General features: G+C 45.4%; 1 protein-coding gene across 1 annotated transcript in view; it reads right to left on the bottom strand.

The window, feature by feature from the left end:
- The window catches only part of LOC121540191 (SUN domain-containing ossification factor-like), a 68,039-nt gene that overhangs the window by 23,055 nt on the left and 30,684 nt on the right, over window positions 1-14,300 (bottom strand). Inside the window, 6 exon segments of the mRNA XM_045207818.1 lie at window positions 1,128-1,293; window positions 1,814-1,985; window positions 2,425-2,637; window positions 3,408-3,778; window positions 3,877-3,978; window positions 5,557-5,674. Of these exon segments, the coding sequence (XP_045063753.1) occupies window positions 1,128-1,293; window positions 1,814-1,985; window positions 2,425-2,637; window positions 3,408-3,778; window positions 3,877-3,978; window positions 5,557-5,674 (1,142 nt within the window).

Below are 14,300 nucleotides of genomic sequence, written 5' to 3'. Positions count from 1 at the left end.
ACACCGTACGTGGTGTACCTTACATGCACAGAACTGATAGGTTGTTCTCAGAAATGAAAGAAACAATGATGCTGGCACATTACATGCACAGGTATGCATACACTCCACGACTCGCCCACACTGAAATGCACACACACACACACACACACGCTAGCATTAACGTGGGACAGAGCAGGTTGGGTACACAGCAGCCATGTTTGGAACAGGGGCATTCATTAATATTTGACAAAATACAACCTTTTCAAATATCAATAGCTTAAACATAGACAGTTCAGTCAGTGTTTTCCTGTGTTTATGAGAAAACTCCAGATGAAATCACTAATTGTACTATTCAGAACTCATCTTGGATTATGTGCCATCGTCACCCCATGTCTAAAAATGTGACTGTTGTTTGGGTGGGTTTCTGGGCTAGGAAAATGCTCCCCCGTCTGTCTGTCTGTCTGAAGGTGAAGCTGAGGACAGGAGATCTACATAAGGTCCAGTTTCTAGCTCAGCGGGTCATAAAACAATGGGTTAACTCACTCTGCCACGCTGTCTATGATCTAACAGTGTGTGGGTACCCATGGGTGTAATCTGGGAGCATTTGTATGTGTGTGAGTGCACGTGGCCTGCTCAAGTGTGTGTTGAGTTTGAGAGTGTAAGTGTGAACTGTCTGTGTGTCCTTCTGCTCCTGTAGACCGGGCCATTAGTGGTGGTGGAGGAGTGCTGCCTCAGAGGACAGAGAGTGAGAGATTACGCAACACACACACACACTGAAATCCCCATAACTCCCTCAGTCAGAGAGGGAGATGCAAGAATGAAAGGCAAGGGAGAGAAACTATGACAGATACAGAGAGAAAGAATGGAAGGAAGCAAGGAGACGGAGGGAAGGAGGGAAGAGAGAGAATAATAATAACAATATGCCATTTAGCAGACACTTTTATCCAAAGCGACTTAGTCATGCGTGCATACATTTTTACGTATGGGTAGGGGGGGAGGAGGGGGAGAGTGAGGGAGGGAGTTGAAAGGAGGACAGAGATTTACATGTGAGGCCTCTGCACTAATTTGTCTGAAAAATTACTGTAGGGAACAGCATCCCTTCTTCACGATATTAACGAAGGGAACGTGTGCCTGTGTGTGTTTCTTACTCTTCTCCTTCTCCACCTCCATGACTTGTTTCTTCCACTCGTCGAAGGTTGGGATGTCCTCCTTACTGGGCACTGACGGGTCCGTCTCCCTACTGCTGGCATCACTGGCATCCACTGCCTCATCCACTGCCTCATCCACTGCCTCATCCACTGCCTCATCCACGGCCTTGACAGGTATAGAGACACACGTTACACACACACACACACACACACACACACATACACATTACACACACAAGCAGTGAGCTGTAATTGATTTATTACATTATTCCTTTATAAGACCCCAGAACGGTCGACAAAGCCACCAACCGACAAAGCCTCCTAGCCAATCCAGTTCAGCTTTGTCTGTCTGCAGCCAATCCGGTTGGAAAACAGACCAGCTCTGTACCAATACTGGCTAGGACAGGGCTTCTCTCATTCTCTCTCACTCACTCACTCCACTCTCCCTCTCTCTCTACAGTAGGAGAAAGGCAGAGGGTGCAGAGGGTTCATTTCTTGAATGAAACATTAATGAAGCAGCTCTTTGCGTGGACTGGAAGCCAAACCATGTGTAGCCCCAGTCCTCAACGTTCACACGCAAACCTCTACACCCCTCATTACACTTACAGTCAGTCAGTGTCAGAAATAACAGTCTACTATCTAGAACATTACTAGGGTGGGGACTAGGTTGTGGGACTCCCTCTCACCTGCTGGTCTTGGTCTGTGTCTTGGTGCCTGTGGGAGGTGTTTCCCCCCTGGTCCAGCTCTGGTAGACCCTGGTCTGGGTCTTCTGGGCTGAGAGACATCTGGACATCAGCATCAGAACCTGGAGCAACCTGACCCTGTTCTGACTGGCTCTCTACAGAGTCACCATCACCACTATGGAGAGAGGGAGAGAGAAGAAGGAGAGGGAGGGGAGGAGAGAAGAGAGGGAGGGGAGGAGAGAAGAGAGGGAGGGGAGGAGAGAAGAGAGGGAGGGGAGGAGAGAAGAGAGGGAGTAGAGGGGATGAAGGGAGAAAAAAACTAAACATTGAATGCAGTCTGGATGCACCCAAACTAAATATTTTCTTTCAATAACATTCCCTCCGTTCATTTGTTCCATGCCATCAACAGTGTGTTTGTCCGTAATGATCAACACAGCAGATGAAGAAAATAAGAAAATAATAAAAACCAAAATAAAAGACAAATAAAGGAGAACAAGGCCAGCGGTCGTTGTTTGAGTGTAGCAGAGAGGAGTGTCTGGCATCTGATTGGTTACCTGTATGGTTGTTTACCTGTTTCTGCTTTCTGATTGGTTCAATTCAAACTCTGTACTCACCTCGTGGGCGGGCTGCCAAAAGGAGGGGTTTGGGTTGCCAGGTTGTGGGGAATCATCCCACACTGAGAGCCAGAGAGATCAGCAAAAACATTGCCCTCTAGAGAGGAATTAGATCCAGCACTGGCAACCTCTAAAGAGGGATCGGCTTCAGCACTGGCAACCTCTACAGGGGGTTCCTCTACTGCGGGATCAGATCTGGCAACCTCTATTGAACTGAGGGAAAGAAAGGACACGCCATTTATGGAAGAGCCCCTAGGAGGGAGGAAGAGGGAGAGAGGGCAACAGAGGACAGATGGGGTGGGGAGGAGAGAAGGCGAAAGAGAGGGATGGGGGAGAGAGAGAGAAGGGGATGTGGTTGGGTGGGTCTTTGGAATGGTAAGCCTCCTCCAGTCCAGGCTGTGGTGAGTCAAATGTTCGTTGTAAAAGGCAAGTGTCCACATCTCGGTAGCCATTTTGAGAAGGTCCGACAAAGAGAGCACTAAACTAGCCAGTAAACCTCCCGTCAGAACCATCCAAGGATCCAATGACACCTGATCCGATCAGGAGTGGCAATCTCCATCTGTCCAGAGGTCCAGTTTAGCAGACAATCAACATCTCCACTTATTCCCACCATGTTTCAAGTCCAGTCCAAGTTTTAGTCCAGGTCCAGTTAGGTTTATTGAGGAAGGAACCAGTGTACAAAGTTAACTGTAGGTTTACAGTAGCAACCTGTGTATAGAAAGGGGAAGCGGGGGCCCCCAAGATTGGGACTAAAAACGTATGTCAAGTCAATAAGAAAACTATCAATATACGAAAAATTTAAAACGAATGCAGCTGAAAGGGAATATCAGTTAGATAACTGGATGTACATCACAGTGGTAGGCTGAATGACGCCTCTTACGATACAATAAATACTTTATTGATCCCAAGGACAAAAATAGTATTGGACACATAATTCTGCTGTATAAACAGACATAACATCTCATACACAGTCCTCATCTTACCTGGCTGGGTCTGGAGCAGGGATGTGAGAGGTAGAGGTAGGTGTGTGTTGGAGGTCTTCTGTAGTGGGGGCTGGGCTGGGGTCTGCCGGGGCATCCCTGGGGGTCTCGACTGGGGCTGGGGGGTCTGTGGAGGCTTGTCCCTGGGTTGGGTCATCGCTGGGCGGTGGGGTGGAGGAGGAGGAGGAGGAGGGTGGAGGTGCCTGGTCCTGGAGGGGAGGGGGTTGTGTATTGGGCTCTGGGTCTGTGTGGGTGTGGGTGTGAGGGTGTGTGTTGTGTGAGTGTGGCTCAGCAGCAGTGGGGGATTCAGGATCAGGGTGTGGTTCTGGGGCAGACCAGAGCTCCACCACTACAGGCTCCTCCTGATTCACAGTCTGGAAAACACACACCAATTCAATTCTCATTGTGCGTGTGCGTGTGTGTGCGCGTGTGTGTGTGTGTGTGTGTGTGTGTGTGTGTGTGTGTCTGTTACCTGTTCAGTGTTGTGTGTGTTGGGTTCCTCTAGTGCAGCCCTCTTTGTCTCCAGTCCCACGTCGTAGGAGGAGTGTGTGCGTGTCCCCGACTCCTCCTCCACCTAGGGAACAGTCACACACATCGTTAGAACACGCACACGTAGAAGAGGAAGGTTGAGGTCCACAGAAACTACTGTAAACTTACTGCGTAAGACATGACAGATCATGATAAAGTGTCTGAGGAACACCAGAAACACGGGAATTAGCATCTCAGGTTGAGAAACAGTACTTTGTTAGACTGAGGGATAGAACAAAAAAGACTGTTCTATAAGGGACTGACAGCATGCCTGTTTGCTATGGACACACACACACAGAGAATAGGCCAGCTCGCAGCAGACCAGTTCATGCCCACGGAGGACTAAATCTGGGTTCACACAGCAGCCCTCCTCACCTCTCTCCCTCAGGCTGCTAGTTCCCAGCTGTGTGGATATGGGCTGAAACTGTTTAAGAGAGATTATAAAATGGGTGGTTTGAGCCCTGAATTCTGATTGGCTGAAGGCCTTGGTATATCAGACCGTATCCCACGGGTATGACAAAACATTTAGTTTTACTGCTCTAATTACGTTGGTAACCAGTTTATAATAGCAATAAGGCACCTCGGGGTTGGTGATATATGGCCAATATACCAAGGCTAAGGACTGTGTCCAGGCTCTCAGCGTTGCGTTGTGCATAAGAACAGCCCTTAGCCGTGGTATATTGGCCATATACCACACCTCCTCTGGCTTTATTGCTTAATTAGTCTTAAAGTGGCTAATGCTGTAAAGAGAAACACTGAGTGAGGACAGTGAGGCATAGTGGGGGCCTGGGGGGAAAGTCTATTTAAGCAATAAGGCCCGGGGGGTCATACCCGTGGTATATACCACGGCTGTTAGCCAATCAGCATTCAGGGCTCGAACCACCCAGTTTATAATGCACAATAACAACCAATTGTAAGTCTTACATAACAACCCCCCTCCCCCTCCCCCTCCCCCCTTCTTCTTTCCTCACCTCTAGCCAGAGGTTAAGAATATATACGGCCCCACACACACTCACCCCCCACCTCTCTCTCTACCTGGGTGAACTCCCACACTCAGTACGGCCTCTCCCTTACCCGTCTTTTACCATGGGTCATGTATGGCCCCATTAACACCCCTGTCCCCCTCCCCTCTTAACTCATGGCTTTGTAGGGTAGGAAAATACATGCTTTAGATGGCTCACGGCGCAAATAAACAACTGTTCAACTCTGGTCTTTTAAAAAATTGATTTCACCTTTATTTAACCAGGTAAGCCAGTTGAGAACAAGTTCACATTTACAACTGCGACCTGGCCAAGATAAAGCAAAGCAGTGCGATAAAAACAACACAGAGTTACATATGGGGTAAACAAAACATAAAGTCAAAAATACAACAGAAAATATATATACAGTGTGTGCGAATGTAGTAAATTATGGAGGTAAGGCAATAAATAGGCCATAGTGCAAAATAATTACAATTTCGTATTAACACTGGAATGACAGATGTGTAAAAGATGATGTGCAAATAGAGATCTAACATCATCATATGCCTGCTTTCTGTCTGAAAGCCCGTAGACACATACAGTAAGTCTGTAGTGGTTAATTAGCCTGATGGTCCAGTCTGTCTGTGCTTTAGCCAACTCCTCACCTTGTGGTCAGTCGTGTGGTACTGCTCATGGTGATACTCTGGGAGGCTGCTGTCTCCACTAGACACACCTGGACCTGACGAGCTGTGCTCTGAACAACACACATGACGACTGGGGTACCTGGAACACACATAAACACACACTCTGAACAACACACATGACGACTGGGGTACCAGTGGTTCAACATATGAACACGATCTCACGTTTTACAAGTGTCCTGTGTTTATAAGCCAGGTTCATCATTGTTGTTGCTATGCATCAGTAGACGTGTCCCTCACAGGGCCCACAGGTGAGGAAAGCTAAGCCTTATAGGTCTTACAGGAACAGGGCTGGGCTGTGTCTGCTGGACAAAGGGAGCACTGGACACTGAAGTAAAACCAAACTACTGTAGAACTGCCCTGCAGCCTGCAGATGCTTACATCTGCCACTGGATTCCTTATTTGGTCTTAGTGCTAGAGAGTAAGCTGGGAAAGGTCTAATATTGCACCAGAGCACAAGAAGAAGAGATAAACAGAGCAGTAAAAAAAAGAGAAAAAGAGAGAAGTAGAGAAGGGTCTTTTTGTGTTTATCTTATCTGAGGGGTAAAGGCTGAGGAGACGAGGGAGGGTCCTCGGTGGTTTGTGTGTGTAGGGCTCAATGGACATGGGGCCTGCCTGAACAGGTTCACCTTTTTAATTAGCATTTAACATTTAAATGTTTGTTACATTTGCATCATTTAGCAGACGCTCTTATCCAGAGCGACTTACAAATTGGTGCATTCAACTTATGATAGTTACGTGATGAACACTTTCTCCCGGCCTCTGTTTGAAGCCCAGTATGGATCTAAACAACACCTGGATGCTGCAACTGTCACCTCACACACACCCCTCTCTCTGAAACCTAAGAGCTTCACCTTGACCACTCAAACATCAATGTCAGGTCAGAGCTGGACACATGCACATTGCACACACACACGTTAACACCCTGTCAACTGGCAAGTCTATAGTGGATCACTCACTCACACACATGCTCACACGCACACAGTATATAATATCAGTATGTAGAACATAGGTCTGTACTTTCACTCTACTTACCCTGACCTAGACTGACGAACACGGCCATTCTATATCCTCCTCCTCAACTACAGAACACATGATCCAGGCATCTAATCATCCAAGCCTCCAGTCCTGCTGGTGTTGCAATGAGGGCCTATTCATATAGCATCAACACCTTGTACATGCATACATCCAGCCCTCACCAGATATATCATCCATTGGCAGAGAGATGTGATATGGCAGTGTGGGTAATGTGAGAGGCAGCATACAGATCCAGACCATAATATGAACCCTGCGGTGGATATAGCCATGGCTAAACTTCGAGCCATAGCTTTGAACTATGTATACATTCAAATGTCACATACGTGAGAGAGGGAGAATGGTTGATGTGCGACCAGGGGTTGGGGGTATACTGTAAGTTGACAGGCCTATAAGTAGGCAAAACAAATGTATTTTCACGATTTCAGTTATATCATCAAAATCGATTTGTGTCTTAAAATTAACCAAATCAAAAAGGGTAGTTTTTATGTTGAATAAATTAATGTGATTTTATTTTATTTTTTCAGGATCAAGACCTACTCCATATTTGACACCAAGATCTTGTGTGTATCATGTACGGTTCAGATCATAGGGTCTTACAGGAGGCATGTATAGGTCTAGAAAGGGCCTATAATGGCCACTTTCATCATGATTTTCTAGAAAGTGGTTTGTGATACAAATGTAAAAAGCATTTCAAACATTCTTCCTCCCAATTAAGTTTTGTATGTGAGAATTGCTAGATCAATCTGAGATACCAAAAATATTTTCCGCTCCCGCTGCCGTGGAATCGCCCAAGAGTATCTGAGAAGTATGAGGAATAATGGCACAAATTCCACATAGCCAAATGGGGGTTGATTTTGAATTGGGCGTCAGCTCCCCTTTCCACTTTCTTCGAACCTACCGACTAGCAGAGTGAAATACCATGAAGTAACATCACCATGAGGGGGCTAGTAGTGGGTAGAAGGTCACCTTCGCCTTAAAAACTCATTGAACTGAAGGCTCTGCCATTTACACTGACATCGCCTTTAGCCATATAGCGACTAGACTTCTACACCAGCTACATAGGCCTATAAGCTAGGCTACACTTTTTGTTTTGACTAAACAGACTTCTGCCACGGTAAAGATAGAGGTGATGGCAGGAATGTTCATGTCACAACATGTCTGAGGAACTCCTGGACAGGAACCACAGAGATGATTGACAGCTTCTAGTCTGATTGTGAAGACACCTGACACCCGCATTACTTCAAAACTCCTCCACGCACAGACGCATGGTAGAAGTAGAAGTAAACTATAGCTATATTTTGCATGCTACAGGAGTGAGAAACACTTCTGTGAATACAAAGTAGGAAGTTGGGACCCAGTTAGAAACGGCCCTTCCTGTCCCCTTCTTTAACGCTACTTGTAAAGAGAGCCGAGTGTTGACACATGAAAAAAGAGCCCAGTGTTGACACATTCCTACTCTTAGAGAAAGAAGAGAGTAGCAAAAAGGGAAGGAAAGTAGTCTAACCTTTGCTAGAAGGAGCAGCTTTGGGGGAGGAATGTATGTGACCTAGTTCTGTTAGTTATATAAGGACCCTGGGAGAGAGAGGGAAGGGGGAAGCACAGGGAAAGAGTTGCAGGGTGAAGTTGCCCCTAGACGCTGATCTAGGGGCAGTTTAGCATTTTCCCCCACTAATGGTTACGTTTAGCATTGGGGAGGGAAAGATGATCTTCGATCCTATATCTAGGAGAAACTACACCCCGGAGCAGGGAGAGTGACAGACCAGAGAGGGGAGAGGAATGAGAGATAAAAGAGAGACCAGAGAGACCAGAGGGGGGAGCGAGAGGAGAAGAGGGATTTCTGTTCCTGTAGCCTGTCAATGTCGGTAAAGAGGGAAGAGCCTCAGGCATTACACTGACTCAGCACTTTTTCTAGCCTATTTCTGCCATCTTTTTTTCTTCTCTCCATCTCCCTCTCTGTTTTCTACTCTTCACAGGGGGCCTAGCCAACAGGCAGATCTAAACCTTACCGCATCTCATACAGACAGAGAGCTTATGGTGGAGAGAACACACACAGTGGGGTCTGGAACTACTGCAGAACTGATCTGAAGCTAGAGGACAGGTAATATGGTGAATGACCAGCTCCCACTAGGAATCTGTCCAGTTCAGTGCAGACGAAGGAGAGGAGGAGGAAGAGGAAGCTACTTTAGAGAGTATTGAGATGCAATAAGAGTTGATTTGGGATTGGACTCTGATAAACTCCTGGCCCCTAGTGTCACATTGGGACAAAAGACAGACACATCGTTTAGAGGGTTTGGCATCACAGTTGAGCAGACTCACTGCCTGTGAATCACTGCAGATAATCTGATCCAGAGCCCGATGCCAGGGGTGTTTTTCCCTGCTCGCCTCGATGCAGGGAGCAGGGCTGGCTAACAAATATTATCCCGTTCTCTCTCACTCTGTCAGTCTCCCTCTCTTTCCGTCTGTCTAATACACACACACACACCAGTTAAGGCTATGTAATGGCCAGCCAAATCCCCTGATATTTCCTGTTGGGTTTAGGGCCACACAAAGGGCCAAAGGGACAGACAGGACTACAGGACCTATCCAACAGATTGCACTGAAAACACAGTGACACAAAAGCATGTGTCCACCATAACAATAGAGATTAAATAGGATGTGGAGGGAGGCTGAATCATTCTGCATTAAGATAACAATCCAAGCTTTATTTGACCTCTCCTTATCCAGACTTTCCCACTCAACACCATATTTCTCTGACCCTGTCCAGTTAGGTGTGATCTAGTCAGGGACGGTGTTTGTCTGTGACTCACTGTTTCCTTTATAAATACTAACTAGACCTTTATTCCCAGCTCTGACCTGAATGATAAACCTGCCAGCGTGTCTGATGAAGGTGTAGGACCACTGCACTCCCTCGGTCGGCACACACACACACACACAAACCTAGCTCACTGCATGACATTTGGTAGCCGGTAACTAACTCTGTGTGCCATCACGGCAGGTGCTGCTGACGGTTATGCAAGGCAGTCCCAGTAGCCTGGTGTAGCTCGGTGCAGGTCCTGCGTGGCCTAACTAGCTGCACACTAAAGACCTTAATCTGATAGCTCTTAATTAAGAGTGTTAAAATGACCCACAGCTAACTATAGCATGAAATATGTCAGGACTGCACATCAGGCCTTTCTACTCACAGCTAAGCTCATTACTACTGATACAACCACACCTATTCTCATTTAATAGGGTCAGCAGAGAAAGAGAGAGTGAGAAGGGACTCACCAGTTAGCAGTTTATTTTTATTTTTTTTAAAATTTTATTTCACCTTTATTTAACCAGGTAAGCCAGTTGAGAACAAGTTCTCATTTACAACTGCGACCTGGCCAAGATAAAGCAAAGCAGTGCGAAAAAAAACAACAACACAGTTACATATGGGGTAAACAAAACATAAAGTCAAAAATACAACAGAAAATGTATATACAGTGTGTGCAAATGTAGCAAGTTATGGAGGTAAGGCAATAAATAAACCATAGTGCAAAATAATTACAATTTACTATTAACACTGGAATGACAGATGTGCAAGAGATGATGTGCAAATAGAGATACTGGGGTGCAAATGAGCAAAATAAATAACAATATGGGGATGAGGTAGTTGGGTGGGCTAATTTCAGATGGGCTGTGTACAGGTGCAGTGATCGGTAAGGTGCTCTGACAACTGATGCTTAAAGTTAGTGAGGGAGATAAGAGTCTCCAGCTTCAGAGATTTTTGCAGTTCGTTTCAGTCATTGGCAGCAGAGAACTGGAAGGAATGGCGGCCTAAGGAGGTGTTGGCTTTGGGGATGACCAGTGAGATATACCTGTTGGAGCGCATACTACGGGTGGGTGTTGCTATGGTCACCAATGAGCTAAGATAAGGTGGGGATTTGCCTAGCAGTGATTTATAGATGACCTGGAGCCAGTGGGTTTGGCGACGAATATGTAGTGAGGACCAGCCAACAAGAGCGTACAGGTCACAGGGGTGGGTACTATATGGGGCTTTGGTGACAAAACGGATGGCACTGTGATAGACTACATCCAATTTGCTGAGTAGAGTGTTGGAGGCTATTTTGTAAATGACATCGCCGAAGTCAAGGATCGGTAGGATAGTCCGTTTTACGAGGGCATGTTTGGCAGCATGAGTGAAGGAGGCTTTGTTGCGAAATAGGAAGCCGATTCTAGATTTAACCTTGGATTGGAGATGCTAAATGTGAGTCTGGAAGGAGAGTTTACAGTCTAACCAGACACCTAGGTATTTGTAGTTGTCCACATACTCTAGGTCAGACCCGCCGAGAGTAGTGATTCTAGTCGGGTGGGCGGGTGCCAGCAGCGTTCGATTGAAGAGCATGCATTTAGTTTTACTAGTGTTTAAGAGCAGTTGGAGGCTACGGAAGGATTGTTGTATGGCATTGAAGCTCGTTTGGAGGTTTGTTAACACAGTGTCCAATGAAGGGCCAGATGTACACAAAATGGTGTCGTAGATGGAGAAGGGGGAGAATAGCGAATCCATTAGCTGGCAGTGAGGGAGTTAGCAGAAAACAGTGTTCCTGTTATTTCAGGGTGTGGATGAAGTACATCATGGAGACAGACTGACTGAGTTCACTGGGTGGATGGTAACACTTTTTGGCCTGTAATGGGTTGGTTTATGTAGTGGGTTATGTTATGATGCTGCTGTAGGAGTTTTAAAATGGGTTTTATATGGCTGTAATCTGTTTTAGCTAATAGAAGAACCAGAACAACAGCAGTAGAACCATTCGGCCTCTAGAGCACTTCTGACGTCCAGGGCTCTAAAGCACGACCATTTTGATCGCATATGCTCCTAAATATTTTGGTCTGCGACCTGGAATTTTAATATGGGAGCACCAGTGCGCCTAGAAAATCACCCAGATAATAATTGTTGTAATGATGAGATTTCGCTGTATCGTTGTTTCTCGAGCCCAGATTTGTTAGTGTCATGCTTGCACCATTAGTACAGCGAAAACTGCTTGTTTCTAGCCCAAACAGTTAAAAAGATCTGACCCATATTACAGTTTTTCGCTCATTGGGAGGGTTGAATGTTTCATTCATAAACCATGTCGCGGGCCGTTCTAAAACTACATTTAACAGTAAGCTACAGTGGGGGAAAAAAGTATTTAGTCAGCCACCAATTGTGCAAGTTCTCCCACTTAAAAAGATGAGAAAGGCCTGTAATTTTCATCATAGGTTCACGTCAACTATGACAGACAAAATTAGGTAGGTATTGTAGGATTTTTTATGAATTTATTTGCAAATTATGGTGGAAAATAAGTATTTGGTCAATAACAAAAGTTTCTCAATACTTTGTTATATACCCTTTGTTGGCAATGACACAGGTCAAACGTTTTCTGTAAGTCTTCACAAGGTTTTCACACACTGTTGCTGGTATTTTGTCCCATTCCTCCATGCAGATCTCCTCTAGAGCAGTGATGTTTTGGGGCTGTCGCTGGGCAACACAGACTTTCAACTTCCTCCAAAGATTTTCTATGGGGTTGAGATCCGGAGACTGGCTAGGCCACTCCAGGACCTTGAAATGCTTCTTACGAAGCCACTCCTTCGTTGCCCGGGCGGTGTGTTTGGGATCATTGTCATGCTGAAAGACCCAGCCACGTTTCATCTTCAATGCCCTTGCTGATGGAAGGAGGTTTTCACTCAAAATCTCACGATACATGGCCCCATTCATTCTTTCCTTTACACGGATCAGTCGTCCTGGTCCCTTTGCAGAAAAACAGCCCCAAAGCATGAGGTTTCCACCCCTATGCTTTACAGTAGGTATGGTGTTCTTTGGATGCAACTCAGCATTCTTTGTCCTCCAAACACGACGAGTTGAATTTTTACCAAAAAGTTATATTTTGGTTTAATCTGACCATATGGCATTCTCCCAAACCTCTTCTGGATCATCCAAATGCACTCTAGCAAACTTCAGACGAGCATGGACATGTACTGGCTTAAGCAGGGGGACACGTCTGGCACTGCAGGATTTGAGTCCCTGGCGGCGTAGTGTGTTACTGATGGTAGGCTTTGTTACTTTGGTCCCAGCTCTCTGCAGGTCATTCACTAGGTCCCCCCGTGTGGTTCTGGGATTTTTGCTCACCGTTCTTGTGATCATTTTGACCCCACGGGGTGAGATCGAGGGAGATTATCAGTGGTCTTGTATGTCTTCCATTTCCTAATAATTGCTCCCACAGTTGATTTCTTCAAACCAAGCTGCTTATATATTGCAGATTCAGTCTTCCCAGCCTGGTGCAGGTCTACAATTTTGTTTCTGGTGTCCTTTGACAGCTCTTTGGTCTTGGCCATAGTGGAGTTTGGAGTGTGACTGTTTGAGGTTGTGGACAGGTGTCTTTTATACTGATAAGTTCAAACAGGTGCCATTAATACAGGTAACAAGTGGAGGACAGAGGAGCCTCTTAAAGAAGAAGTTGTTACAGGTCTGTGAGAGCCAGAAATCTTGCTTGTTTGTAGGTGACCAAATACTTATTTTCCACCATAATTTGCAAATAAATTCATAAGAAATCCTACAATGTGATTTTCTGGAAAAAAAAATCTCAATTTGTCAGTCATAGTTGACGTGTACCTATGATGAAAATTACAGGCCTCTCTCATCTTTTTAAGTGGGAGAACTTGCACAATTGGTGGCTGACTAAATACTTTTTTTCCCCAGATAATGAGAGGAAAGGGGACAGCTTCTTCAGGAGATCAATGTTCAATGTAATGCATCTCAATCAGGCCCCCAGTATCCGGTCTGGAGCATGAAGTCATGAGCTCTGCTGGTCAGCTACTGCGTAGCAACCTAGCGGTGCCAAAAGCCCTGGTCTGCCTTAGAAAGCATATGTAAATTCCGATCGGCAGAACGCCCCCCACTCCCCCCCCCCACCCAAAAAAAACGTATGCAGTTTTGGCCTCTAAAATGTGTTTATTATGATCAACTTCGATCCCCACGGTGAATTAATTTTAAAGTTAGCTACAAATCGAGAAATGTAATTAAATTGTGATCAATTCTGACTACTACATTTGTCGTCACACAGGACCACGTGCCTACACAGACCAATCACGGGCCGGCAGGCTACGTGGAGGCTCCCGGTTGACTCTCAGGCAGGATGAAAATGACTACATCAACCATGATCCGTTGCTAGTTACGGCCACTTTCACCATGATCCTTAGCAATATTTTGGCGCGCTCCAAATTCTGGTGGCTTCATGCACTATCGGGAGTTTAACATAGGAATATGTGGATGACGTCAGCGCTATCACTATCTACTGGTTTTAATGTCTATGATCTCAATTGGAAAATTGTGCTTTTACATAATGTAGAAAACTAATATTCCACAAATGACTTTTTCATTTCAATGACAGTTATTTATATCAACATTTTAGCTTTTTATAATAAACAAATGTGTTTACAGGGTAACATACACAACATGTGCTTCAGAAGTATCTAGAAATCATTTAGGCTATATCTCAAACGATGGTGCTCATAAATGTAATGTTGTGCTCCTAACTTTTTAAAGTTGGGAGCACCAGTGCTATTTTTTAAAATGTAGACATCTAGTTCTGCCATTGTTAGCTAACATTTATCTGAATACCATATTTGAGAAAGAGAGTTACTAAAATTGGAAGTCATACAAGAATACC

Source organism: Coregonus clupeaformis, chromosome 26 (assembly GCF_020615455.1).
Source record: "Coregonus clupeaformis isolate EN_2021a chromosome 26, ASM2061545v1, whole genome shotgun sequence".
In the NCBI taxonomy this organism is placed as follows: Eukaryota; Metazoa; Chordata; class Actinopteri; order Salmoniformes; family Salmonidae; genus Coregonus; species Coregonus clupeaformis.
This window is presented reverse-complemented; position numbering and strand designations above follow the sequence as displayed.